At 39.1% G+C, this 27824-nt stretch overlaps 1 protein-coding gene across 12 annotated transcripts in view; it reads left to right on the forward strand.

The window, feature by feature from the left end:
* LOC129768843 (uncharacterized) overlaps positions 1–27824 on the forward strand; it is a 539752-nt gene that overhangs the window by 502686 nt on the left and 9242 nt on the right. For 11 of the 12 annotated variants that reach the window (XM_055770771.1, XM_055770770.1, XM_055770772.1 and 8 more), the window contains 3 exons: positions 15254–15832; positions 16469–16660; positions 26764–27774. In XM_055770771.1, the coding sequence (XP_055626746.1) occupies positions 15254–15832; positions 16469–16660; positions 26764–27774 (1782 nt within the window). The remainder of the gene's footprint in view (positions 1–15253; positions 15833–16468; positions 16661–26763; positions 27775–27824) is intronic. The other variant, XM_055770777.1, reaches the window with a different exon arrangement.

The raw sequence follows: 27824 nt of genomic DNA on the forward strand, positions 1-27824 counted from the left end.
GATGGATTATATCCATGATATAACCTTAAGGTTGACGTGGGACTGCCGTTGGCTTAGTGATCATTTGTTTGTATTGACTAAATTATTGATTAAAAGAAACAATTTTCGGAATCAATTGAATTCAACATATTTGCTTACAAAGCAAAGAATTTGAACAAATGCCAAAAATACCTGACTTGCATGTGTTTACAATGTGATCCCGAGGCCGAGTGGTTAGCGTCACACAATATCATGCGGGGGTTCGGGTTCGATTCCCGTTCTGGTCCGGGGAAATTTTTCGTCGAAGAAATATTCTCCGACCTTCACTATGGTCACGCGTATTCTAGAGCTTGTCACTCAGAATGCATTTAAGGCGTGTTATTTGACATAGAAATCTCAACTAAGTACTAATAAAAATGACATAAGTAATACTACGTTGAGACGGCGAAGTTCCTCTAGGAACGTTAGAGCCATTTAAGAAGAAGAAGATGTGCCGATTTCCTCAGACACCTTGGTTTTGAAGTTTGTGTTAGGGAACACATTTCGGTGGGAACAAACATTCCTCCAACTTTCATGTATTTGCAATGCCGATTTTTCCAGGCTGCTTGGTTTTAAATCTGTGTTGGGGAAACCGTAAATAGGGGGTTGGGGAAAATGTTTAACTTGGGGGTCTTCGTAGCCTAATTGGTTGCATGTCCGCTACTAAGCGAGCAATCATGAGCTCATAACTCAGGCCATCAACTGACCATCTTTGTGTGTTATTCTAGCTACTACGTCCACGCAACAATCATCATGTGACGGTGACGGTGACCGCTCAGATTATAGTCTGCTGCATCGGTAATTGGTGCTATTTATAACACAACAACGGAAGCCTCATATTAACAGTCCCGCTGTGTATATAGTCCAACTGTGAACATTCGAACAATAAAAATATTCTTGCGCCGAAAAAGGCGACATGTGTTGTGTATCGATAGAATAGGAATACTCGTACGCCTAAATGGCTACTGTGTAATATAAAACATGAGAAAAAATGTACACGACAAATTCGGCTCTGTTACAGCTGAATTGCTAAATGAGCCTAATCATAATAAACGGATGGGATAAAAAAATTGTTTATGTTATGAAAAATAACATTTTATTCATTGACGAATTCCATTCCAGCTCGTCTTAGGAGTTGGCAGCACCACCTCAGACATCAGCGAAACGTTGTGGGTATAAACACCTGGGTTTTTAAGCAACTTTGCATACTTGAAAAAAAAAGGATTAGACTACGTTTTTGAAAGGGCCAAAAAAATTTTCTTGATTTTTTACAAAAAAAAATGTAACTTAAAAGCTATTATACCTACATGGAAAAGTTGTTGTTCGAAAAACTTTTTGCCCGTGAAAGTGCCCATCTACCGATGTATGGGTGACTGTGAGTGAGTGAATGTGAGTGCGAATGTGAGTGTGAACATTGTCAACATATCCTTATATCCCTTCCTTTTCCTGAAAAAAAATGTCACCCTTCTAAACTCGAGCAAACCGCGAGTGATCGGTTCTCTCCTTCATTAACATTAGTATTAATGAGAAATGTTTATATATACTTGTAACAATACAGATAGGAGTTTGGCTCCTTTAAACCTATGTAACTGAGCCTGTAAAAATAAACGATTTAATAAATGTCTTTGGGAAGCAACCATATGGTAATGTTTTTGGATCAAAAGATAGCTTAATTTGTTAGCTACCACTTTCCATCAATTTTATTCAGTTTTGTACAACTTTATTGAGCAACAAATTCGATTTAAAGCAAGTATGTATGGAAGGTGTTTTAAATTCAAATAAAAACCCCCAATAAAATACAAAAATATGAAAATTTTCCTACAGTATTACTTTGATAAAAGGATACACATTGTATTGCAGGGCAAAAATCATTCGATTCATTCTCCTGCAGGGAAATAACAGCCAGAAAAATTGAGTGTTCGAAAAATCGAACGTTGGCCTTAACGAACATTTTTTTCTGCTGAATTAATACCAACACATCTAACTTCCGCAGCGCTTTCTGGTTTGTTCACTTTGGAAGACGGAAGGTTTTTTCATTCATTATTGCATTCTCAAATGTGAATGTCCATAATTTTTTATCCATTTTGACGTAGGACTACGTCTTTCATTTCTATACTGGGGTTTAAGTTCAAAGTTTCGAGAATGAAAGCGTTACGCCGGAGCAACTAGATTTTGAGCGTTAATATCTCCTAAACAACTAAACGAAATGGTATGATAAACACTTCATTCGAAAGATAAAATGTCTACGCGTTATATGCTTGTCATCTTTTGATCCAAGAACTTGTTTCAATAGTCTTAAAACTGCTTTCAAAACAGGCTATTGAAATCACATCAATCGGTATATAAGCGAGTGCCGCTTGGAAATCCACTCAATTATGATTGCATTTCTGCAAATCGGAATGTTTCCCTAACACAGACTTCAAAACCATGTAGCCAGGGGAATTCGGCATTGCAAAATAGATGCAAGTAGCGGGTACTTTTGTATTCTCATTCATTTCTGCCAAACGGATTGAGTTTCCCCAACACAGATTTCAAAACCACGGAGCCTGGGGAAATTGTCATTGCAAAATAGACTTTCGTACTCGTTTGCGTTTCTGCAAATCGGAATGTTTCCCTAACACAAATTTTAAAACCATGGAGTCAGTGCGTGTAACGAGAATTCTAAATGGACTTCTGGTGTCAATATTCTTCCGCCGGATCCGATGGGCGGTCTCATCGATGAAGTAAACCTAAGTGACGATACTATCCAACTGAATAATAACCTCTCAAACTCAATGTCATTGTTTTTTCGCAAATGTGCTTCAGTCGGGCACGCATAGTGCTATATCACAACACTACTGAGCGTTCAAAAGCGCCCTATCATAGGCAATTTCACAGCGTGAAAACGTAAGCTACAACCATAATAGCATAACAACCATTACAAAACAACGTACAACCATAATAGGAACAAGGTAGATTTCGATATTACGATAATTGGCACGTAGATGTAAAATTGCACCAGTTATGGTAATACAAAAATACATGTTTATACCGATAACATCGTATAAAAAAATCACAACATCAAGAAGGTTGTAATGTATGCGTCTACACTGTGTTTGCACCACTTCACAGTAAAAAAAATCTCATTATTATGAGCGCATATTCCTTAGCAAAATGCTAAGAAGCAAGCATCAATGGGACACACTATTGTCGAACTATTTTTTTCAACAAAAGAACAATGTTTCGCGTGGGATCAAGTACCAACATCAACAAAGAAGAGATTTCTGATTTTTTAAAATCATATTAGAGCCTTTAAAAATAAGATATATTTTCTAAACTAATAGAAAACTCACTTGTATTACCATAATAGGTACTATTGCGACGATAGGTACTACTACCCTATATAATGTTCGTTATTGTGATTGCAGCGTAGACATATTCCCAATTCATTCAGGCAAAAATATCTCTGCGATCCATCATGAAAAGATCGTGTTATAACGGGCAAGCAAACCATTTGTCATGCGTAAATGCGAAAACAGAATAGAAACATACGGTATGAGGCATGATGTCGACGCCAACCTCTCTCAGTTTCTATTCTGTTTTCGCATTTTCGCATGACAATTGTCATGACAAATGGTTTGCTTGATAACGGGTGTTAAATAAAAAATGAGAATTTTTTCAATCACATATAAACATTTTTTTTTTCATAGATTTCAGTATTTTTTTATAAATAACATAATGTATTTTCTTCAAAAAAATGTCAGTGAATGTTTGGGTAAGGGCCGTGGTCTGCTGTTAGTCGCGATGCTCTCACAAGAACGTTGTACGGCACTTACGTCCATTTTCCGGATACAATTCCGGATTCTTGTAGTCATTTGCTTCGTGTCCTTGGCCCTCCAATGGTTTTTATACACTAGGGCACTGAGTGAGCCAAAGAAATCCTCTATTGGGCGGCACTGGGGCAAGTTTGTTCGCTTACGATCGTTCGGCACGAACGGTATCTTTTTATCCTCAAGATACGCCAGCGTCGTCTTGGCGTAATGGGAAGACGCTTTGTCCAGCCAGAAGACGTACTTCCCATCCGCGGGATGCTCGTTCAGGAACGGCAGCAGGATTTTATCGAGGCACTCTTCTCGATAGATTTGTTGGTTGATTGCCAGACCGCTCGGCTTAAACCAAGGCTTTGAAATGCCCCGGTCGGAAAGAGACGAATGAACTCTCAGAGTTTAAAGTCTCTCTAATTCAATACCTTCCTTCCTTCCCGGTCGGAAATGGCGATGTACAACATAACCTTTTTTTCAAACTTGTGCTTGAACTTGTATTTCACTTCAGGCGGTGTGGATGACTTGTCGCTGGAGTAGTAATTATCATTTCCTGGAATATGCGTTTTGGACAGCGGAAAATAGCTTTCGTCGTCCAGAACGAAAGACGTCCCGCGGTATTTTTTGGTCATCCACCGACACTGTGATTTAACCGTCTCAATCTGCTCCTCCGTGTACTCCGGCGACCTCGTCTTCTTCCTGTAGACGATTCCTTCCATCTTGAGGGTCCGATGGATCAATACGTGGGAGCAGCCATATTTCCGACCGGCGTCACGCAGGCTGGTTGCGTCCTTGTTGTCAAACAGTTTCTCTAACGATGTCTTCCTCTGCTTCGTCATTTTCCTCACAGGACGACCACTTCCGACCTTCCGCTCTACGTTCAGGGAACCCAGGATACGATATAACGTACTGAGAGGTACAGATTTTTCCTTAAAATGTGCCACCGTGAACTTTTTTCCTTGCTGGAAATGCGTTTCGTAGAACCGTACAATGCGTTCGCGGAGCACGTGCTGTTTCGACGCCATCTTTGCTTTGACTAAATTCAAACTAGCAAAACCAAACACGCCTACTGTTTCTAGGGAGCCCAAAGAGCAATTTTCATGGAGGAAGAAAATTTTACGCTCTTTATTTGAGTTACTGAAAGGTATTGAAAAAAATCTCATTTTTTATTTAACACCCGTTAAGAGTTATTTTTAATTTTTTCGTTACATTCTCGCTCTTGAGATTTTCACTTTACCTGTTAAACGCAGTCCTATGTTGAAAGATTTCGATGGGACAGAATACTGGGAGCTTTCTGGTCCAAACCACTCGGCCCTTTTTCATTGATGGAACCACGCATGGAACTCAATTCACATAAAAAGGCAGGCAACACACCAAGCAGAGACCATCCATCATTCCTTTCCAGTGGTGCATGTGAAGTGGCTGCGTATGCTACCTATCGACCATGGCTTCATTGGTCGCCGAATAAACATTTTCTGATGGCCACTCAATTCTTTCCGATTGAGAGTGGCAACATGAATCAAATCGTATGCTGAGGACGTACGAAAGTGCGGTGACAAATCGCTTGCATCGCATCGGTTGGGCTGCAAACGTTCGCGGTCTTGGAGACAACAGTAAGGAAACGCTTTCAGCTTCAGCTTTTGTCTTTCAACATCCGTTACCATGTGAACATAAACCATATCGGTTTAAGTGAGATTTAGGTGAGGGGGAGGGAATCTTAGCGACTCTGTTTACCGGGACTACTAGCTGGGAACGTAGAGGAAAATTACTTCCAACGTTGTGTTGATTTCCCAAGAGATTTTGTAACTTCCCTACAAAGTTTGCACATTCTTTGTGGAGCTTTCGAAAGGTTAGTTTAAGTTTTGTCAACAGAGGATCATGTGAGTATGAACTAAATTGTAACTTTGTTTGGTTTGGATTGTTTGGAACAGGTTGTGTATATCAAATTACTGAGCATTAAACACTGTGTTCTCAAAAGACCGTGCCTTTACTACACACAAAGTACGTTCATATTTATTACACAACAATGATTCAAGACAACCTGTTGGGTTGATATCCCGTGTTTCTTAGCAATTTTTTTTTTGTGGCTCGCAGTCATTCTTAGTCACAGTGGATTCAGAAGGCTTCCTGTCCGACCGTTAACTCACACGTTTTTTTAGAAACGAAAAAAAGAAACATATTAATGGGAAAACCAAAACACCCACCACCCCCTAACGCGCAAACTGCTTCCCTTCCAGAATGTCATAATGATGAATGGGTGAGCCAATTTAGCAGCAGCCGGTATGTACACTCAAAATGGCGAGCCGCTTCGAAAGGAACGCAATTGATTCAAGTGGTGGTGATCCATTTATGTCCATATGATAAATCACAACCGTAGAAGGTCTTGGAGCAGGTTCCCCCTGTGCCCCGCTATGCCGGATGGCATTCCGGTCCCTGGGTGGTATTATAATTTGAATAGGAACGCGATTTATGAATGTGAACCTAACGGAAAGGGAGAATCGAGGAAACCAGAGGTAGGAGCGTGAGGTTGCTCATTAAAGTTGCCCGTTTTTATCGGTACTTTTCTGTTGGTCTGCCTGTGCTCAAGCGTTAATTAAACGTTAAATGAGTTTGTTATTTTTATAGACGATTTTCGATGCATTTTCGCACTTTGATCTGCGCTGGATTGAGCGCCGTTTCTTGTTCAATCAGGTGTGTGATAATCACATGTTTTTTTTGCAATTGTCCATGCCAAACATGAAGATTGTTTACAGGAGCGCAATATGCGGAATGCTGTGGGGGAGGCATATGCAAACGAAAAGCTGAATCAATTTCCGCTAGTTTGATCGATGTCGATGAGCGCGAACGGTATGGGAGGAATAATTGATATAATCTTCTCCCGGTTTTAATTACCGTTTTTTCGCCACAGTCAAGCGTAGCATGAAATTGGTAAATTTATGGGCAACAGAGGTGGTTGGAAGAGGCCAGTGATTGGTTTAAGCAGGAGATTAGGTGGTCGGCTTCAATGGTGGTTCAATGGTCGGCTTTACAGCTTGCGTGTAAATGACTTATATTTTTAGCAAAATGCATGCGGACAGTCCATCATGATCGTGAAATAATTTCAAAGCAGACGAGAAGCTTGTTATAAATGATTTTGTCTCCTAAACAGTTGTACGAAACGCTGTATATTTCCACGTCAGGTGGAATTTTTCACATAGGGGTCTGACTCAAGTTCCAGACGAACCACCTTCTTGAATGGCTCTAGCGATCCCACAGGAACTTTTGCCGTCTCAACATAGGGATTACTTGCGACATTTTTATTAGTAGTGCTTAGTTGAGATTTCTTATCCAAAAATGACACGCGTTGAATGTATTCTGGAGTGGCAAGCTCTAGAATACGCGTGACCACAGTGCAAGTCGGGAAAAAATCCTTTGAGGAAAAATCCCTCGACCAGAACGGGAATCAAACCCTTTGCATGACATGTATGACGCTAACCTCTCGGCCTGTGGCCGAAACATCTTATGAATGTTTATTTGCTTGTTTGATATGGATTTCAATGTGCATGGATTCAAATAAATGTTTGGTTCAAATCTTTTGGTCTCTCTAGTAGTATCCCTTTGTTCAGGACGTGTTTTTTAAATATTCGCATCCATGCGCAAAATCTCCAAATATCGACAGAAGATATGAAACCAAAATTACTAGCGGGTTAATTGCGCATCGTAATCCTACAAGCCTTTTTTGGATACTTTGGTGAGTGATTCGGCTTTTGCTCCTTTGTTTTGGTCATAATGTTTACATTATGTGATCATTAGTGACCTTATAGAGAAATAATGTTAATGATTTTTTCTAGAAGACTTTTTCTAATTTTTTTAGTTCTTATGCAGAAATATATTTTTTTCGTGTTGGCACCTACTTTTTACTCTTCTATTGAATTCCGCGGATAATTGTAATATGAAAGTATCCTGATTCTATTGAATTTTGAAGAATCGAATCCTGTATATAGTAATGTATCGAAATCCGAACGCTTAAGCGCTTACAAATATATCTTCAACTACTAAAAACAAATATTTTAGGAGGTTGTGTCCAAGACACGACCACATTGTTGACGTAGAACTACACTGTAGTTTAATTCAAGTCGCTTGTTTATAACTGCGAATATTATTTTATAATGCTACGAAATTTTAGAAATAACCATTCTACCAGTTTGGTCGCCCTGAAATATTTTTTTTTCTTGTAGAATCATTTGACGATTATTGTTTGATGATTCATTCTTGTCCTCGCAGAACAATACATGCTCGAGATAAGCGCAGTTATCTTTCTTAGTTGAGAAACTTTTGCTACTGGCAAAACTGCTGAAACCAAATCACATACAAAATTCCAGAACGACATCTACTTTCTTGGTGACTAAATAAACGAAATGAACTCTTTCCGTTAATCTCAACAACCTCGAAAAGAGTAGCACTGCTTCATTATGATCAAGATTAGCGCAAAGGCAATCCTAGTTAAAGGGAGTTTTGCAACTGGCACGTGAACCCAAATAAATTAATAACTTACTATAACTTATTGAATAACTTGGTATTCCCCAAATAATTTTTTGTTGCACAACCTTAATACCTGCTTCACCATAGTGTCAGTTCAATGCATTGATGCAATGTCAAAGGCACAAACGAAGCCTTTATGATGACGGAAAACAAACAATGTCAACTGCTTGAAAAAAGGCTGAATATTTGCCTCAGTAGAGATTCATTACTAATACCCAATGAGGTACATATCGAGGTGGAGCAGTAGGCGAGGTATATCTGTATTGACAAGCAAAATATCGTGTCGTAATGATTTGCATTCAATATAGAATGTAGGGTAAATGATATTGGTTTGTCCAGTCGAAAATATGATCATGGTTTGCCCACTTTTTTGAATGCTCTAATTCAGCGCTCCTGTGTCAAATAAGGCCTTCGAATGTTTCGAAACATATAAATGAAATTGCCTTTTACATGATTTATAGTAGTTTGATAGTATATTTTTACGAAATCACATGTTTTAAAGGATTATAAAATACACCTTCTATTTGTGTCAATGCGCCCGTCATTCGAGCTAACTTTTAATCGATCACCAGATGATTATTTGGCACGTATTCAGACCTTTTTTGGATTACAACACTTATAAATATTGTAAACATCATGCTTGCTAACCATTTGTATCGGATTTACATAGCTAAACCATTAAATTAACGCATTTTGATGAATCAATTCTGATCATGAGTTGTCCAATTCAATAATGTTGTTTTGTCCACATGATTTCTATGGCAACCGCTTGGCGCGCTGCAGTTTGTTTATGTTTGTTTATGGTGTGCTTCGGGCATAACAGAAGTATGGTTTTTCTGTGTTGATTGTGTTGAGGTGAACACTTCTAAAATGCCCAAGAAAAGGCAATATTCTGAAGAAAGCCTAAATTATGAATGAATCAATATGATGACAGTAAACTCAAGCAATGATAAATGCAACATCTAATTGTGAATTCAAATGTTTTCATTCAAAAATAGAGATTTCTAAAACCGGACAAACCATGATCATTTTTTTGGGCAAACCATGATCATAATTCTTCTTTAAGGAAAATCGTTAAAAAACATAAAAATTTGAATAATTTCAACACCTTATGGTAGTATTAGCAACTAGAGACTTGGGGCTTTTCAACAAACCCAAACTCGTATCGATTATGTGTGATTTTCATGAAGAAAAATCGATTTGCATTTACTAGTTGCGTAAAAACACCCCAAATTGGACAAACCAAGATCATTTACCCTATATGGAAGAAACAAAAACAATGTTCAAAGTACTCACGGTTGCATGATGATTTGAGCCAAAATTCTCATGAAATCATTCAACTGCATGTCTTTTAACAGATAACAACTGTATTGTGGCTTATTCCGATTATTATGTCGGAATAATGCTTAGTCGTATGCTTAGTTCACGAAAGCAGTAACATTTTCGGGGAAATTTTGATTAATTGATGATTATTCTCTCACAACATACACACCGACACTGAGAGCCTTCGAAACATCAACTTCGTAACGTTAGAATAATGAAACTTCGTTTGTTTCTATGAAAGTGGCACATGGAAATATCACTTTTATCCGCCTTTTTCGACGTGATTTCACGAATATTCACTGCACGCTATCACATCAGCCTCATATTCAGCAGGAACTCTAAAAAAATGTACGTTTTTTATTGATAAATTACTTCCTGAAAAGAGCATTTTCACATGGATGCGGTTGGCAATCAAAGATAAACACAACGACTGACGTCACTATTTGAGAAATAGTTATGGCAGCGCGTGCTATGTCACTCGCTTTTTGTTAATATGTAAAGATCTAGATCAACTTAGCTGTCATCCTTTGTGGGAAGAGTTTTGCTACCGTCATGCGAAACCAAATTCCAGAACATTTATTTTCTTGGTGAGCTGACGATAGCCTAGCTTGATGATTCCCCACACAGTTGTGTAGTTCAGAACCTTAATGCAATGGCGTCAGTTTGATGCAATTATTGCAATGCTACATCAGAGAGTCAGTAATTTGATCGGGTCCACAGCTCAATCCGAAACTAAGACATGTGAGACTTTAAACTTCTTCAGTTCATTCGTCTCTAACCTTCAAAAAGACCCTTGGAAAACTTTACCTTTTCCTTGTATTAATCCTCCACTCCTCACCGTCCACCTCGCCCTGCAACGATGTTGTTCAGTCCATTTCCTCACGAAGAATGAAAGTTTGCCTCAGTGAGATACACTGTTTATACTCTAGGCAAATATTCCCCTTCGTTTTTCTTCTTTTCCTTTGTTCACGGAGACTTTAAGTCTTACGACTTCCCCTTCGTTGCTCGACAATAAGTTGCCCGTTATTGACAGCTCTGTTCGGGGAAGCACACAAATGAACAAACCAAATGTTGGGAAAATGGAAACGCTTATAGTTTTCTAGAATTTTAACCATTTACACACCATTGAATTGTAATGTATAGCATATCAAACAAATCTTAGGGAATTTCCGATTCGTTTGGTATGTAAATCGCAAAAATCCGTTCGCGGCAAAAATAGTTATTAACGTTAACTTTATTTCATAAAAACGTGACCGGCTTTCTGATTTGGCACCCTTAATGAAAGACGTAGTTCTACGTCAATACTGACATATCATAGCACGAAAAATTAGCGTTCCTATAGAATTAGAAGGCCTTCATCTAAGGTATGAATCACAGAATTCCACAAATTCATGTTATATTTGTTCAAAATTTGAAATTTCTTTCATCGTGTCGTGATTTTAAATCCGGACACTTTTTTAATCATGCTTTGAAATCCGGACACTTGTTTTCCTTGCAATTCTTTGAGAGGAATTATTTATTAATTCTTGTAGAACTTATTAACGGGTGCGTTATAAAAGGAAACACGTTTGGTACAATTTTTTTTAATAATTCAATTATTTATTGTATTTTTACAAAATGACCACTACAAGATGGCGCCATATATAAATTTTCAAAATCCGATCAATATGGGTAGCAAATGAAAGGGCTATATACAGTAATTTATGAAAAATGTAAATCCAAGATGGCGGCCGCTACAAAATGGCGAATTACATATTCTCGCAGAATCCCATCAATATGGATATCAAACGAAATGGCTTGACTAACAGAACACAGTCATTGATGAAAAATGTAAATCCAAGATGGCGGCCGCTACAAAATGGCGGTCTACATATTTTCTCTAAACCCCATCAATATGGGTACAAATGAAAGGGATTGACTAGTAGACAGTTCTTCGTGAAAAATGGATATCCAAAATGGCCGCCATTACAAGATAGCGCGATATTTTTTCAAACCCTATCAATATGGGTATCAAATGAAAGGCCTTGACTAGTAGAATACAGTTATTTATGAAAAATTCAAATCAAAAATTTCAACAGAAATTGTTGAATGGTTTTATTGTAGAGAAATATACTAATGTTACAGATAATGTACTAAAAACTAAAAAATAAAATAAGTAAAAACACTTTTTAAGTTCAACGGTTTCATTATGATTAAACCTAATAATAAAACAGATGATGTACCAAAAGCTAGAAAATAATTAGGCAAGTAGCAGTTAGCAGTTATCACACCCCTTTCTTCATTAATCTAGGGCATTGATGAGACTGAAATAAAATCGTGGGGCATGTGATGGAACAACTAACTGTAGATAATGGAAATCTGACATGACCCATTTTGGATTAGCATTTTTCATAAATAACTGTGTTCTAATAGTCAGACCTTTTTTTGGTACACATATTGATGCAGTTTTGAAAAAAAATGGCACCATTTTTTGGTGGCGGCCATTTTGGATTTGCATTTTTTATAAATAACTATGTTTTACTAGTCAATCCCTTTCGTTTGATACCCATATTGATGGGGTTCTGATAAAATATGTTATCCATCTTTTTGTAGCGGTCGCCAACTTGGATTTATATTTTTCATCAATGATTGTATTCTACTAGTCAAGCCCTTTCTTTTGATACCCATATTGATGGGGTTTAGAGAAAATATGAAATCCGCCATTTTAGGTGTGTTCCGAATTTCAGATTAATCGGTCAACAGGAAGGGGGTTAAATTTCTATTAATGTGGGACAGCGCTACAGACTAATTTACAAAGTTACCCACGTATATACGAACGAGTCATATAATGCCTTGTATACCGAAGAGTTTTGCAGTTTCCCGGATCGAAAATTATTGCTCCATATTCCATACTCCATACTAAGGCTTCTAACATACCCTTATGCAACTTCTTCAATGAGAAATTTAATCGTCAACTTTTGACCGTCCGGATTTAAAAGCATTTTCTGAATGTGCTTTTTATTCCGGACATGGGTTTGTGAAATTCACATTGATTTTTGTTTTTTACATTTTTTGTTAACAATTAGGTACTATGTTTGGCACTAAACTAAATTGACACAGTAGTAACTATAAGTCACATCAGTTCAACATACAAAAAATGTCTATTGGCATGATATTGAATGTAATGAAAAAGTGTCCGGATTAAAAAGCGTCCGGATTCAGAAGCATCACTGTACAATCGATAAAAAAAATTATTCGTTTTTTATGCATATATTTTTTATGTTTCGAATATAAAAGAAGAATTTAATTTTTAATTTATCCCCTTAAAGTCGGAAAACACCTTTCTCAACCAACCGAGATATGATCGACGTTTATATATCGCAATTAAGTGCTCTCAGCGGAGAAAAGCTTCCAACAAGATGGTGTAACATGCCACACCGCGTATGCACAATTGTTTCTGACATAGGACTACGTTTTTCATTTCTGTACTGAGGTGTAGGTTTAAAACTTCGAAAACGAGAGCGTGTGTAAGGTTTTGAGCGGTCACACTTTTCTTAATAATACGCCTCTTAAAGAAATAAAAGTTTATAAGTGACGTTTGTTAATTATTGACCGAAAAACTTTTATCAGTGTCTTCTACTGCGGAAGAGGACGCTTTAATTCTTGAAGAAATGGGAGGGTTCTTCATTTGGGTCCGATACTAGTTTTCCAGTTGCTTCAACGAGATTACAGGAAACCAAATTGCCTCTAACAAACGCATGTGAAATCTTGTTGCTCTGAATCAATTTTATTTGCGCCTAATTATGGTTTGTGATGGTACGCACAAACGGGTTATATATTAGGCTGTCAAAAAAGTCCTGCGGTTTTTTTTTTAATTTTCATTTGTTCATAAAATTAGTTACAATCATCTGTTTTAAGTCAAATATGCGCCGTTTTGTTCGATGACTTGTTCCCAACGAGATGCCAACTTCATAATACCCCTGTTATAGAAGCTCGCTTCCTTATTGGCAAAAAACTCGGATAGCCAATTTTCACAGGCCTCTTTTGTGGCTAACTTCTGACTACCTAGCTCGTTCGCCATGGACAAAAACAGGTGGTAGTCACTTGGTGCAAGGTCCGGACTATACGGCGGATGCAAAAGAACCTCCCATCCGAGCTCCCGGAGCTTCTGGCGCGTCACCAAAGAAGTGTGTGGCCTGGCGTTGTCCTGATGGAAGACAATGCGGCCTCTGTTTATCAAAGATGGCCTCTTCTTCATGAGTGGTACCTTCAAGCGGTCCAGTTGTTGGCAGTACAGGTCCGAATTGAGCGTTTGGCCATAGGGAAGCAGCTCATAATAGATTATTCCTTGACAATCCCACCAAACACACAGCAGAACCTTCCTGGCCGTTAATGAGGGCTTGGCCACCGTCTGAGCCGCTTCAGCGGGCTTCGACCACGACTGTTTGCGCTTCACGTTGTCGTAAGTGACCCACTTTTCATCGCCAGTCACCATCCGCTTCAGAAACGGGTCGATTTTGTTGCGATTCACATGCGTCGATACGGTCAAAGATGTTTTTTGCGTCAACGTGTGAATCCAAGCTTCTTCAAATGGTTAATAACGGTTTGATGAGTTATCCCCAGCTCTTGGCCGATGCTACGGCTGCTACTATGCCGGTCTTTCTCGGCTAATTCAGCGATTTTGTCGCAATTTTCGACGACAGGCCTTCCGGAGCGTGGCGCATCTTCGACGACCTCTACACCAGAATGAAAACGTTGAAACCATCGTTGTGCGGTGGAAGTGGAAACTGTATCGGGTCTATAAACTGCACAAATTTTATTGCCAGCTTGAGATGCATTTTTGCCTTTGTCATAGTAGTACTGTAAAATATGTCGGATTTTCTCTTTATTTTGCTTCATATTTGCGACACTATAACTCACGAACGACTTAACCAAACAAAACACTGCCAAGAACTATAATATAGCGCGCAAAAATACCTTTCCAACAAGCTATAGTATGACTCGATACAATGAATACAACTAGAACTACGCGCTTACAACGACACCTCGCGGAAATACCGCAGGGCTTTTTTGACAGCCTAATATTAAGCTTAAACGCTCGCAATAAATAGATAAATCGAGTAAGAGACAGAGAGTTACCACAATCTGAATACGAGAATGCGTACGATTGCATGTATACTTTATCCCCCAAACAGTAGAGTGAAATAATATAGTGTAAACAAGCATGTGTTGTGTTACTATTCTGAATATTTCGTTTGACTGCTGCACGTTTCTTCTTGATCAAAACAACGGAATGACATTTTAGTATCGATATTATACTCACCTATGATTACTACCCAATCAGCACCACATCAATATATACTACAAATAGAACCACCGTATCGCTTACACACTGTATGAAGGATACAACCAACCACCTATTGTCGATGACAAAAATGATCTAAACCTCAAATAACAAAACCCCTATGTTCACTTCTATCCACTCCATCCCCAAAACCGAAACAATCGTCGTGCCTGTTCCTCTATCGTGTTCGATAATGACGACCACCACAACACACAAAACTTTACCACTACAAAAAAAATCCACCCACTCAAAACCACCACCCCTTTAGACGACCGACCAGGAGGAGGACTTACCATCGCCGACGGCAGCATCGAGTTCCGCTACAGCTCCGTCTATCATATCGATATCATCCACCTCGGCTGCGACCTTCTCAACTGACAATAGTCATGCTACTGCTACGAGTGTTGGAAGCATTGTCGCCACTACAACTTCCGTCAATCATGCCATTCTGTCCGGTGAGGAAGAGGAAGACGAAGAGGATGAAGATGAGTACGAGGATACGGTCATAATTACAGAACTGCCCAACTCGGTGGCACCGACCGTTGCATTGACCACAACAGGGCTGCCAACAACGATAACGACATCTAGCCCACTGCCGATGGAGATCGAACCTGCTAGCACCACGATCGCGGTCGTCGCTTCTAGTACCACTACGACCGAGGTGCCATCACCAACACCACCACCATCACAAGCAACAACCGCAACACCGCTTGAGCTCGATACAGCGCCGCGTACGGTATTGGTTGAAGCTACCACTACTAGTACTGCTGCTACGAATAGCAACACTGCTACTACTACCACTACTACCATTGCTACTTCTACTACTACTTCTGCTATAGAACCAAAGGTAGCGAATTGTTAGAATCCAGTTTTATTGTTCCGTTTTGTTACAAAAGCTAGTGCCACATTTTTTTCCGACGCCACAGCACGCGATTGACTTACGAGAGAAACAAAAATGCAAGAGACCATAAACCATGATGTCACATTTGACGCAAGCTTCGTTGATGCCAGCAAAAATGCACCAATTAACCAAATGATGATTTGTTCCAAACAAGAACATTCACACACTTAGCAATGCACCGCTTCCAGCTGCAACTTTTCGGTTGCGTTTCGTGTTGCAAGCTAATTCTTCTGCAATGTTTTAGTTTTTTTTAAATTATCTATGGTTTATGAACTTTTTTCTTTGTACAAAAAAACTAATATAAAAATCTAACATTTTCATTTCGTCGATCAGCTTTCTGTACATACGCAAACAATTCTTTATGTTGGTTGTCTGTATCTCTTATCATTTATATCATTTCACTTAGTTTTCATTATAATTTCAACAAGCCAATCAAAAAACTGCTTTACTCGTGCTTTGAATCGTTGTGCACCAAAATATGGTTTCTACTATTTACCAATCTTTCCTAACCGTTAGATGTACGACCACTAATCTATTCTTTCTTTGTATTTCAAATATAAACACCATAAACACTCAAAACAGATCACAACGGAACCAACTGTGAACAGTGCCAGCAAGGGTTCTTCAGCGGATGAGAAGGCCGAACCCAAAGAGGACACCTACGAGGAAAACTATGACGATGAGTACGATGACGAGTTGGAGGAGGAACCGACGACCACCGCCCCGACGGGAAGACAATCCGGAAGCATTGTACCAGTGGTAGCCACTACAGAGGTAAGAGCACCTTCATTACAACGCTGCACCACACTGGTCCAGGGAACGAGTTTAAGTGGAAGTTTGCATCGAGTGTTCGGCAGTTATTCTCTAGACAAAAACTGTCTTCGACAAAGTTGTTACATATGGTGGAGCCGCTCATTCTTATGTTGTCGAAAATAGGGTGACCAAAATTCCAGATAGAATCAAACTGAATCATCTTTGTAGAACAATGTTTGTTTTTCTGACTTTCAATACAGCCGATTTAGCGCTTTGGTTCTGAGTTACATTGGGGTCACCATGAAAAAAACGTTTTTTGACGTAGGACGAGTGGCGTCGACTGGGGTGGGGGTGCGGAGGGGGTGCCGATTTGCACGGGTGCACGATTTTAGGGGTGCAGAATGAACCGAATTTATATGAAGAAATTGGATAAATATGATTTCTGACGGGGGAATGGGAGTGTAAATCAACTCTTCCGTCCCGGGTACAAAAGCTTCACTCGACACCACTGCGTGGGACTATGTCTAACCAGAATATATGAGGGGTAAAATCTATATATACAGCCATTCCATGCCAAACCGATATAGTGGTTCTCAGATTTTCGTGAAAATTGGTAGTTTTGTTCTTTATCGCAAAACATTTGATCCGTTTTTTTTTATTTTTTCATTAGGGTGACCATTTCTATTTTGGAGTTGTCCGAAAAATCAACTTTTTCCTCTTTTTTCCAAAAATGACTTTTTTCAAAAATTCATAACTTTTGAACTACTAGACCGATTCAAAAAAATACCAGAAAATTCGAATTTTGCTCTCGTTATTATTGATTGTATTCGTTTTTTATTGTTTTCCCGTATCGGGACCAAAGGCGCTGTATTTTTTTATATTTTTTCTGGAAAGCTGAGGATTTTTCACATAACATATGTCGAAACCAGAGAGGCATTTTGACGTGGGACTACGTCTAACCGGAGTATATGGGGGGTAAAATGAAAACCTAAACACAGAACATGCAGGAAAAAATGAAAGATTCCGAATTAGAACTCGAATATTCCTTACTGGATCGGAAAGATGTTTGTATCAATTGATAGGGAATATTTCTACGCTTCTATCGCAATTAATAAAATGTTATATTTCATTAGATAAACAATTGAATAAATGTAAAATGTTAAGCGTTATCTAAACGGCATAACTGCCTCATTTTGATTGGCCCGATCTACGATTTCCCTAACACAGCCATCGAACCCAAGCAGCCTTGGGTAAATCAGCGTTGCAAATACATGAAAGTCGGGGGTATTTTTGTTCCGACTGAAATGTGTTTCCCTAACACAGACTTTAAATCCAAGGAGCGTGAGGAAATTGGCATTCCAAATACGTGTAAGTCGGGGGCCTTTTTGGTCCGACTGAAATGTGTTTCCCTAACACACTCTGTAGCGTGGAGAAATCGACATTGCAAGTACATGAAAGTCGGGAGAATTTTCGTTCCGAATGAAATGGGTTTCCCCAACACAGACTTCAGAACCAAGGTGTCTGAGGAAATTGGCATTGTAAATTCATGCAAGTCAGTGGCATTTTTGTTCCGACTGAAATGTGTTTGCTTAACACAGACTTCTAAACCAAAATGTCTGGGAAAATCGGCTCTGCAAATAAATGCAAGCTTCGAGTACTTTTGTACTCGCTTGCCTTTGTGCAAACTAGAATATGTTTCCTTAACACGGTCTCCTAAACTTAGGAACCTGGGAAAATCGTGCAGACACTAGAGACGAATGAACTTTCAAGTTTAAATCCTTTATAGTATAAAAAGTAGAAGTTGAAGCTTTTGATTCATGCAAGTCGGGCGTATCTCTGCACCCGCATTTTTTTTGCACTCCGCAAAGTGTTTTCCTAGCACGGATTACAAAAGCGGGTACGAACACAACGGTTTGGCTCGGTTATTCATTATTGTATTGAAGGATATACCTTCATATCTTCCGCTCACTGAATTTCTACGCATACCATTTGATGATTAGGCAAAATGTTGTTAACCATTTGCTGCGATAACGCCTATTGATTGAACAATATGCGTTCGACATATATGTCAAAATCGGAACTGAGTGCCTGAAGTTCATAAAATCAAGCAAATTCGCGGTTCGAGAAGTACGTACACTTGAGAGATGCAAACTTCAGAAGGAAATTTAAAAAAAAATAAACGTTTGATAATTCTCCCGTTCACATATTTTGTTCTAGGCATCATACTAAACGTAAAAGGACTGTCATTAAAGTTACTTGTAATGAAGAGCATTATCTATCACAATGTATGAATTGACCTTACATTACATTATACAATCTTTTTACTCACAAAGCAAATATATTGAGTTCAATTGAATTCGGGAATTGTTTCATTCCATCAAAAATTTAATCAAGATTGATAAGCTAAGGTAGTCCCACGTCAAACTTGCGGTTATATCATAGATATAACCCACCCTTTTTTTTTCGTTTTTGAGTTATGTTTTTTCAAAGTTAACCGATGGTTCGAAAACTAAATTTTTTCCTCTTTTTGCAACACAAAAATTGATCGACACATAAAATTAAAGCCAATTAGATAGTCTTTTTTGGAAAATATTAGACTTGCGAAAAAAAAATGGAATTTGATTTCGTAATTATTTATTGTATTAGTTTTTTCTAGTTTACATGGTTTCGGGGGTTGTGTCCCATTCACCCGAAACACGTTTACCCGAAGCACATTTATCCGAATGTAACACATACCCGAATGTAACAAATAACCGAATGCAACATATACCCGAATGAACATTTACCCGAATGCGACAAATACCCTAATGGGCATTTACCCGAATGGGCATTTATCCGAATGTAACAAATACCCGAATGCGACAATTACCCCAATGGAATGTTTACCCTAATGAAGAAGTGAAAATTCTGACAAATCAGATTATCAGTTCGATCGAATCTTTCGTTACGAAGTAAAATGAGAAATTGTGTAGCGGACCGGCGGCCAAGGCACTTTCTTTCACTCTAAAACACAAGAAAACACCACTTCTTGTTTTCAGGAGACAACCGTTCTCCAGCGTGGCTCACGATCGACTCCCTTTTATTTTTCTCATTCCTCTTAATGAAACCTAATCTTACGATAAGCTCCCCGCTATCGTAACACCAAAACATAAACCAAAATTTCTTATCTTAAAACTAGACGCTATAAATCACACGATCCTCAAACAGGATCGTGCAGGAGAAATGTATTTATTTAGGCCCGGCATCGACCGGCCTTATCTGACTCACACGATCCTCAATAAGGATCGTGCGATAAAGATGTTTTTTTGTTTATTTAAGATTAACCAGACCTATCTATTTATTTAGGCTCGAGCCTATTGATAATTTTGGGTATACAAAACCCGTCTGGTTTTTTGGTTGTTGCAATTGTGATGAGGAAATTCGAAAAAGATGTTAGAAAAAAAATTAGTGTAGGCACAATTGACATGCCGTATTCTTTACTTTCCTTATTGCTCTTTAAAGCCAAGAGATCATTCAGAAATGAGTATGAGTTATGGAATATTCCGGAAATTAAGCTCGTAAGTTTACCACAAAAAATTTGAATGAAAATGTGAAAATGAATAGTTAAGAAAAAAATGGTACTTACGTATTTACCACCGCAGCGCAGTTTTTATCATGAATTTATTATTTCGCGATGAAATTGTATTTTGATCTCAGAATAAATTTTATTGCGAAAAAAAAGCCACACGTAGGGTAACACGGGGTGATTTGGACCACCCCTTTATCTCAAAAATTACGGCTCAACTTGGATTTTCTATAATGTCATTTCCTTCTATTGTTGAACCGTATGTACCTAAAGTGAAAAAACTTTGGTAAAACTTCACAAGTAGAGGGAAACGGTAGCATAAATACAGCAAGTACTTTCAGCGTCAAAAAATTTGAGTTCTCCGATCGTGGTTTTAAGGTTTTTCCCGCTGATTAAACAAACTTTTCGTGTATTTTGCAGTAAGGTTCTGTTCGCCTACAGAAGAGGAACAATTTGATGTAGCGAAAGTGTAAGTTTGATAACAATAAATGAAATTAATTGCATTTTCATTTTTGCGTGTTGTGTGGGGTGACATGGACACGTTTCTGTGGGGTGAATTGGTCCTACAGGTTTGAGACTTTTCTTTGGTCTAATTGATTCCAGATGCCGCTGAATTACAAGAAGGGATGGACAGACAACATTGGAAGAAGGAGGAGCTTGAAAAGGGCAACTCAGGCAATCGAGAACGGATTTTCTTTGACCAAGCATCAAAAGTGTTTGAAAATGCTCGACCAACAGTGAAAAGATTCATGCAGAATTCGAGATGGTGTCAATCCAACTTTTCTGGTCTGGAATCTGGCCAAGACACCTGGTATCGATCCCAAAATATTTTTTTTCGCAGAAATTTTACTGCTTTCGAGCAGAAATACCTTCTTACGATAAGAAACGATGTCCCAAATACGTTCAAAAATTTCCATCGAGTAAATTCTAATTTTCCAGTATTGCGCTTCTTATTGCTGTACTACGATATCAGCGCGTGGCCTGACGGGAAAGTCGCTATAAAACCGCTTGGCACTCAACGTGTTAAGTAAACGGGCTGCGTCATCCATATGAATGATTGAACTTAATAATACGTTATAAAACTGTATTATTTCACATTGCATTGTTTTGAAAAGGATTTTATTCAACGCCACTATTTCTCAAATCGCACTACCCACGAAAAATACTTTTTCAATGGGAATGAACGTACGAGACAAATAAGGTAACACTGTACCACACTGTATAACACTGATCAGAAATAAATATACAAATATTTCCTAATTCTTCCGGGTAAGTGACGCATTCGGGTAGATGTTACATAAGGGTAATTATTACATTCGGGTTACTGTCGCATCCGGGTAAAAGTTACATTCGGGTAATTGTTGCATGCGGGTAAGTATCAGTTCGGGTATTTGTTACATTCGGGTGAATGTATTTCGGGTAACTGTCTTTCGGATGAGTAAGTTTCGGGTAAATGTGACATAATCGGTTGTTGGACCAAGGATGCTATATTTTTTAATATTTTTTCTTGAAAGCTGAGGTTTTTTCACATAACATATCCAAAAATCATAGATGTGATAGATGATAGATAGAGGTGAAAAATCATGTGATGTGTTTTTAAGTTATGATTTTTCAATGTTAACATGTTTTCAGTGCTCCCGTGACCGAGTGATTAGCGTCACACCTAACTCGCCGGCGGTTCGGGCTCGATTCCCGCTCTGGACAGGGGAATTTTTCGTCAAAGAAATTTCCTCCGTCTTGCACTGTGTTCACGCGTATTCTATAGCTTGCCACTCAGAATACATTCAAGGCGTGTTATCCGGCATAGAAATCTCAACTAAGAACTAGTAAAAATAACGCAAGTAATACTACGTTGAGACGGCAAAGTTCCACTAGGAACGTTAGTGCCATTTGAGAAGAAGAAGAATGTTTTCCTTCTTCGTGCAATATTTCTATGCGACTAAAATTCAATTATTTGGCAAATGTGTCATTTTTTTCAAAAAAGGCTAATTGGCTTCAATTTGATATATCAATCATCTGAATCGGTCCAGTAGTTCAAAAGTAATAAATTTTTGAACAAAGTAATTTTTGGAAAAAAAAGTGAAAAATGATTTTTTGGACCATCGGTTAAATTTGAAAAATCATAACTCAAAATCGAAGAAAAACGCCTCTCTGGATTCGACAAATGTTATGTGAAAAATCCTCATCTTTTCAGAAAAAGTATAAAAAATAAAGCGCCCTTGGTCCCGGGACTAAGAAAACAATAAAACACGAATACAATCAATAATAACGAGAACAGAATTCGATTTTTCTGCAGATATGGTGTAGACCATGTGATTGGCTTTAATTTGATGTGTCGGTCATCTGAATCGGTCTAGTAGTTCAAAAGTTAAGATTTTTTTTTTAAAAAGTCATTCTTGCAAAAAAAAAAAGAAAAAAGTTGATTTTTCGGACAACTCTTAAATAGAAATGGTCACCCTAATGAAAAAATAAAAAAAACGGGTCAAATATTTTGCGATAAAGAACAAAACTACCAACTTTCACGAAAACCTGAAAACCACTATATCGGTTTAGCATGAAATGGCTGTATATAAAAATGGATTTCCGTCTGTCTGTCTGTCTATCTGATTCTTAGAAATTACTGAACCGATCGCAAATTTGTATGTACGGGTTTTCGAGTTTCGGGTTTCGGGCCGGTGAAGGTTCTTATGATAATTCGAGACCCCTCCCTCTCTCTAAGAGTGGGCTATCACACAAACTTCAGCATAACTCTAAAACTGATCAAGCAAATGGAACCAAATTTGGCATATGAAGGTTTTAGGGGGCACGAAAAGTTTCTGTGGTGGTTTGATGAAAAACATTGCTATCGGCATGATTTTTGAATAAAAAAAATTAGTGGGTTATATCTATGATATAACCGCAAGGTTCACGTGGAACTACCTTAGCTTAGCAATCATTCGTTTGTATTGATTAAATTCTTGATTGAATGAAACAGTTTCCAAATTCAATTGAGTTCAATATATTTGCTCTGTGAATGAAAAAAATTAACAAATGCCGTGTAAAGTCAATTCATTTATTGTGATTGATTGTTCTTCGTTACAAGTAAATTTAATGACGGACCTTTTACGTTTGGTATGATGACTAGAACAAAATATATGTACGGAAGAATTATCAAACGTTTGATGAACCAGCCTAAGGCTGAAAATCTTTCCAATAAAGACAAAAAAAAATTATCAAACGATTATTTTATTTTACATTTCCCTCTGAAGTTTACATCCCAAAAGTGTACATACTTCTCGAATCTCGAATTTGCTTGAAACTGGGAAGTTCATTCGCTTCTAGTGGCTGCACGATTTTCCCAGGTTCCTAAGTTTAGAAGATCATGTTAGGACAGACATATTCCACTCTGCACAAAGGCAAGCGAGGACAAAAGTACTCGCAGTTTGCATTTATTTGCAGAGCCGATTTCCCCAGAAACCTCGGTTTTGAAGTCTGTGTTAGGGAAACACATTTCAATCGGAACAAAAATACCCCCGATTTGTATGAATTCGCAATGCCGATTTCCCCACGCTTCATGGATTTGAAGTCTGTGTTAGGAAAACACATTCCAGTCGGAACAAAAATACCCCCGACTTGCATGAATTTGAAATACCGATTTCTCCAGGCACCTTGGTTTAGAAATCTCTATTAGGGAACACATTTCGGTGGGAACAAAAGCTCCCCATACTTTCGTGTGTTCTTTTTCTTCTTTTTGGCTTTAAGAGGGTTTAAACTTTTCAATTCACTCGCCTCTAGGCTCTTTCGTGTGTTTGCAATGCCGATTTCGCTGCTTGGTTTTAAAGTCTGTGTTAGGGAACATTTTTCGATGAGAACAAAAGTCCCCCTACTTTCATGTATTTGCAATGCCGATTTCCCCAAGGCTGCTTGGTTTTGATGGCTGTGTTAGGGAAACCGTAAATCGGGCCAATCAAAACGATGCAGTTAGGGCGTTTAGATAACGCCTAATATTTTACAGTTATTCAATTGTTTATTTAATGAAAAACAACATTTTGTTAGTTGCGATAGATGCGTAAAAATATTCCCTATCAAGTGATGCAAACATCTCTCCTATCCAGTACGAAATGTTCGAACTATAAGCATTCGAAATCTTTCATTTTTTCCTGCATGTTCTGTGTTTAGGTTTTCATTTTACCCTCCATATATTCCGGTTAGACGTAGTCCCACGTCAAAAGGAAGCTGTGCTACCAACGCCAGTTTGTTGCGGAAACAGCGAATCTCTGGGGGGGAGGCTAGTCACTGCCATACAAATGAAACACAAACTTCTGCATAACTCAAGAACTAATCAAGCAAATGGAACCAAATTTGATTTATGAAAGTTTTATGGGGCAATAAAAGTTTCTATGGTAGTTTGATACTCCTTCCCTCTGCCTGGAGGGGGAGGGGGGTGGCTGCATAACTCAAGCAAATTGAACTAAATTTGGCATATGAAGGTTTTAGAGAGCAATAAATGTTTCTATGGTGGTTCGACACACCTACATTGATAGGAAATATTTCTACGCGTCTATCACAATGAATAATATTTTATTATTCTTCAGATAAACTATTGAACCATTGTAAAATGTCAAGCATTATTCAAAGCAACCAGAGTAACAGCCGAATACGGTTTGCTCAACACAGACATCAAAACCAGGGGGAAATCAACATTGAAAATACAAGCAAACCGGTGACACTTCTGTATGCTAAACGGAATGAATATGACTCCCCAACACGAACTACTGAACAGAGGAGCCTGTAAAAATCGTCATTACAGATGCTATAGGAATGAACATTCAAGTATAGTATAAAAAAATTGTAGTAATTGATTCATGCAAGTCGGGGATACTTTTGAATTCGTATACATTTTTGTGTAAAATTGCTAGCCTTAATGAAATGGTATTAGAATTACTTCATTCGAATGGTAAAATGTCTTCGCTTTATATGCTTGTTATTTATCGACCAAAAAATTTGTTTCAATCATTAAAAATAGCTTTGAAAGTAAGCTAATGAAATCACAAAAATGTGTATATAAGCGGGTGCCCGCTCGGAAAACCACTCAGTCATGATTGCGCTTTCGATAGAGCATATTCTTGTTGCCACGACACTTGGGAGCGACGAAGAGTGAAACGCAACATAGCACGAAAATTAGGAGCATAACGATCGGAGACAATGCAAGCTAAAAAAAATGGCTTCACCCGATTTGATGCGTTACTATTCATACTTAGCTAAACGAATTCAACCAAATTTCACTGGTACTCAGCTTAGCTAAATTCAAGAACGTCGTTTGAAATTTGCTGATACGTACGGTTTGTTGTGGAGCGTCGAACGACAATGAAGTATCTTTGTCAAGGCAGGTGGAGAAGCAGTTTGGATTGGGTTGTCCCCAAGGGCCCTTCTCAGGGCTAGAGACAAATGAATTGCAAAGTCTCCATAATTCAACAATAAGAAGAGGAAGAAATCCATTAGTTGTGATTGCGAAGTGACATGAGAATAGTCTCGCTAGCTCGCCAAGCACTATGCTCTTCTCTCCCAATCTCATTTCTTTTCTGCCGCCGGCCTGAACAGAGCCGCACTTTTTGATAAAAGCAGCAGTTCTATTGAGTAATTATAATTCTTTTCCGGCTAAACGAAGGGGTATGATAATCACTTTATTCGAAAGATGAAATATCTAAGAGCTATATGCTTGTTACTTATTGATTGCTGAGCCAACGGTAGTTCTACGCCCCCATTGCGGTTATATCGCAGAAATAACCCACTTCAAGTTTTTTTTAAACCCCAATTCCATACTACTTACTTACTTAATCAGCAAAAGGCCCCAGTGGCCTGTGCTGTACACAAAAGTCGTCTCCATTCAGCTCGGTCCATAGCTGTTTGTCGCCAGCCATGCAGTTTGTGTAGGATCCGCAAGTCGGCTTCTACTTGGTCGAGCCATCTTGCCCGCTGCGCACCTCTTCTCCTCGTTCCTATCGGGTCGTTGTCGAGAACCATTTTCACTGGGCTATCGTCCGACATTCTAACGACGTGCCCAGCCCAACGCAACCGGCCGATTTTCGCGGTATGAACGATGGGTGGTTCTCCCAGCAATTGGTGCAGCTCATGGTTTGTTCGCCTTCTCCACATTCCGTCATCCATTTGCACTCCACCGTAGATGGTGCGCAACACCTTCCGTTCGAATACTCTAAGGGCGCGCTGGTCCTCCGCGAGCATAACCCACGTCTCGTGGCCGTAGAGGACTACCGGTCTAATCAGTGTTTTATAGACGGTTAACTTCGTGATGCGGCGAATTTTACTTCGTGAGGATCAACATTTTTGAGAAAATCCTGCTTGAAAAATTCGAGATAACCATTTTCATTGGCACTCTAACGTTTACCTCTAGCTATAACAGTAAAATAGTATTTTTTTTATTTCACCTTTGTCGAAGACATTCTCTGTCTAAAGAATAATTGTCGAGCTCTAGATGCAAATTTCCACTTGAATTCGTTCCCTGGACCATTGTGCACTAGGGATAAAAACTAACCAACTACTCTCGTCAATTTACGTCCAGTCCACAACGCCAGAGCCTACAACTACACCGGAACCAACCACCATTTCAACTACAACGATCACGATCACAACGCCCACGACAACCCCTACAACCACCCCATCCACAACGACAACCACAACAACAACCACAACGACCACAACAACGACAACTCAAGCTCCTACGACTACCAGCACCAGCACCACCACCACCACAACCACCCAACCGACCACAACCGAACTCGACGAACCGACCAACCTGTTCCCTATCATTAAGAACCGCATCCCCAAACAGGCAATCATTGCCGGGAAGGTATTCAGCCTGCTCGTACCGCTGGAAACCTTCCACGACACCGAGGATGGTAACAACCTCCGCCTGGAACTGTTCGACGGTCATGGTTTCCCGCTGAAGAACAACTCCTGGATGCAGTTCAACGTGGAAACGCGGGAAATCTACGGTCTCCCGCTGGAGAAGGACGTTTCCAAGTGGCACTACATTCTGCAGGCCACCGATTCGGGTGAAAATTCAGTGAACGAAACGGTAGATGTTTCCGTTCAGCAGCACAAATCCCATCGCAGTGTTAATCATGAAATCAGCCTTGCGCTGCGATTGCAGCGTAAGTTCACTCGTAACGTCGACTGGCAGATCGAGGTGATTCGTGGCATTGCCAAAGTGCTGGGCGATGCTTCTCTAACCAATGTGGTCGTACGGGAAGTCCGTAACAGCATCCAGGACCCAAATTTGGCCACCTTCGTTTATACCAATGAAACGTTGCCGAAGGATCGTTGCCCGGAAGATAAACTCGATGAATTAGTCGCTCAGCTGACGGAGAAAGCTCTGAATGATGCCCTCAATCCGGACATCATGGTCAAATCGGTCCAAGGTCAACAGATTGGACAGTGCTTGAAGCCTACAATTCCCAGGGTTAAACCAACGCAGAGTATCGCCACGAAGAATTTCGCCCCGACCACGAGAAATCAGGTCGATCGAGTAAACGCCACCGTTGGTCATCTGCTGGTCTACAAGGTTCCAGCGGTAAGTATAGCGCTATTTTTCAATGTAGCCTTTCAGCTCAAATAAAACCG

This window comes from Toxorhynchites rutilus, chromosome 2, assembly GCF_029784135.1.
Source record: "Toxorhynchites rutilus septentrionalis strain SRP chromosome 2, ASM2978413v1, whole genome shotgun sequence".
NCBI lineage: Eukaryota > Metazoa > Arthropoda > Insecta > Diptera > Culicidae > Toxorhynchites > Toxorhynchites rutilus.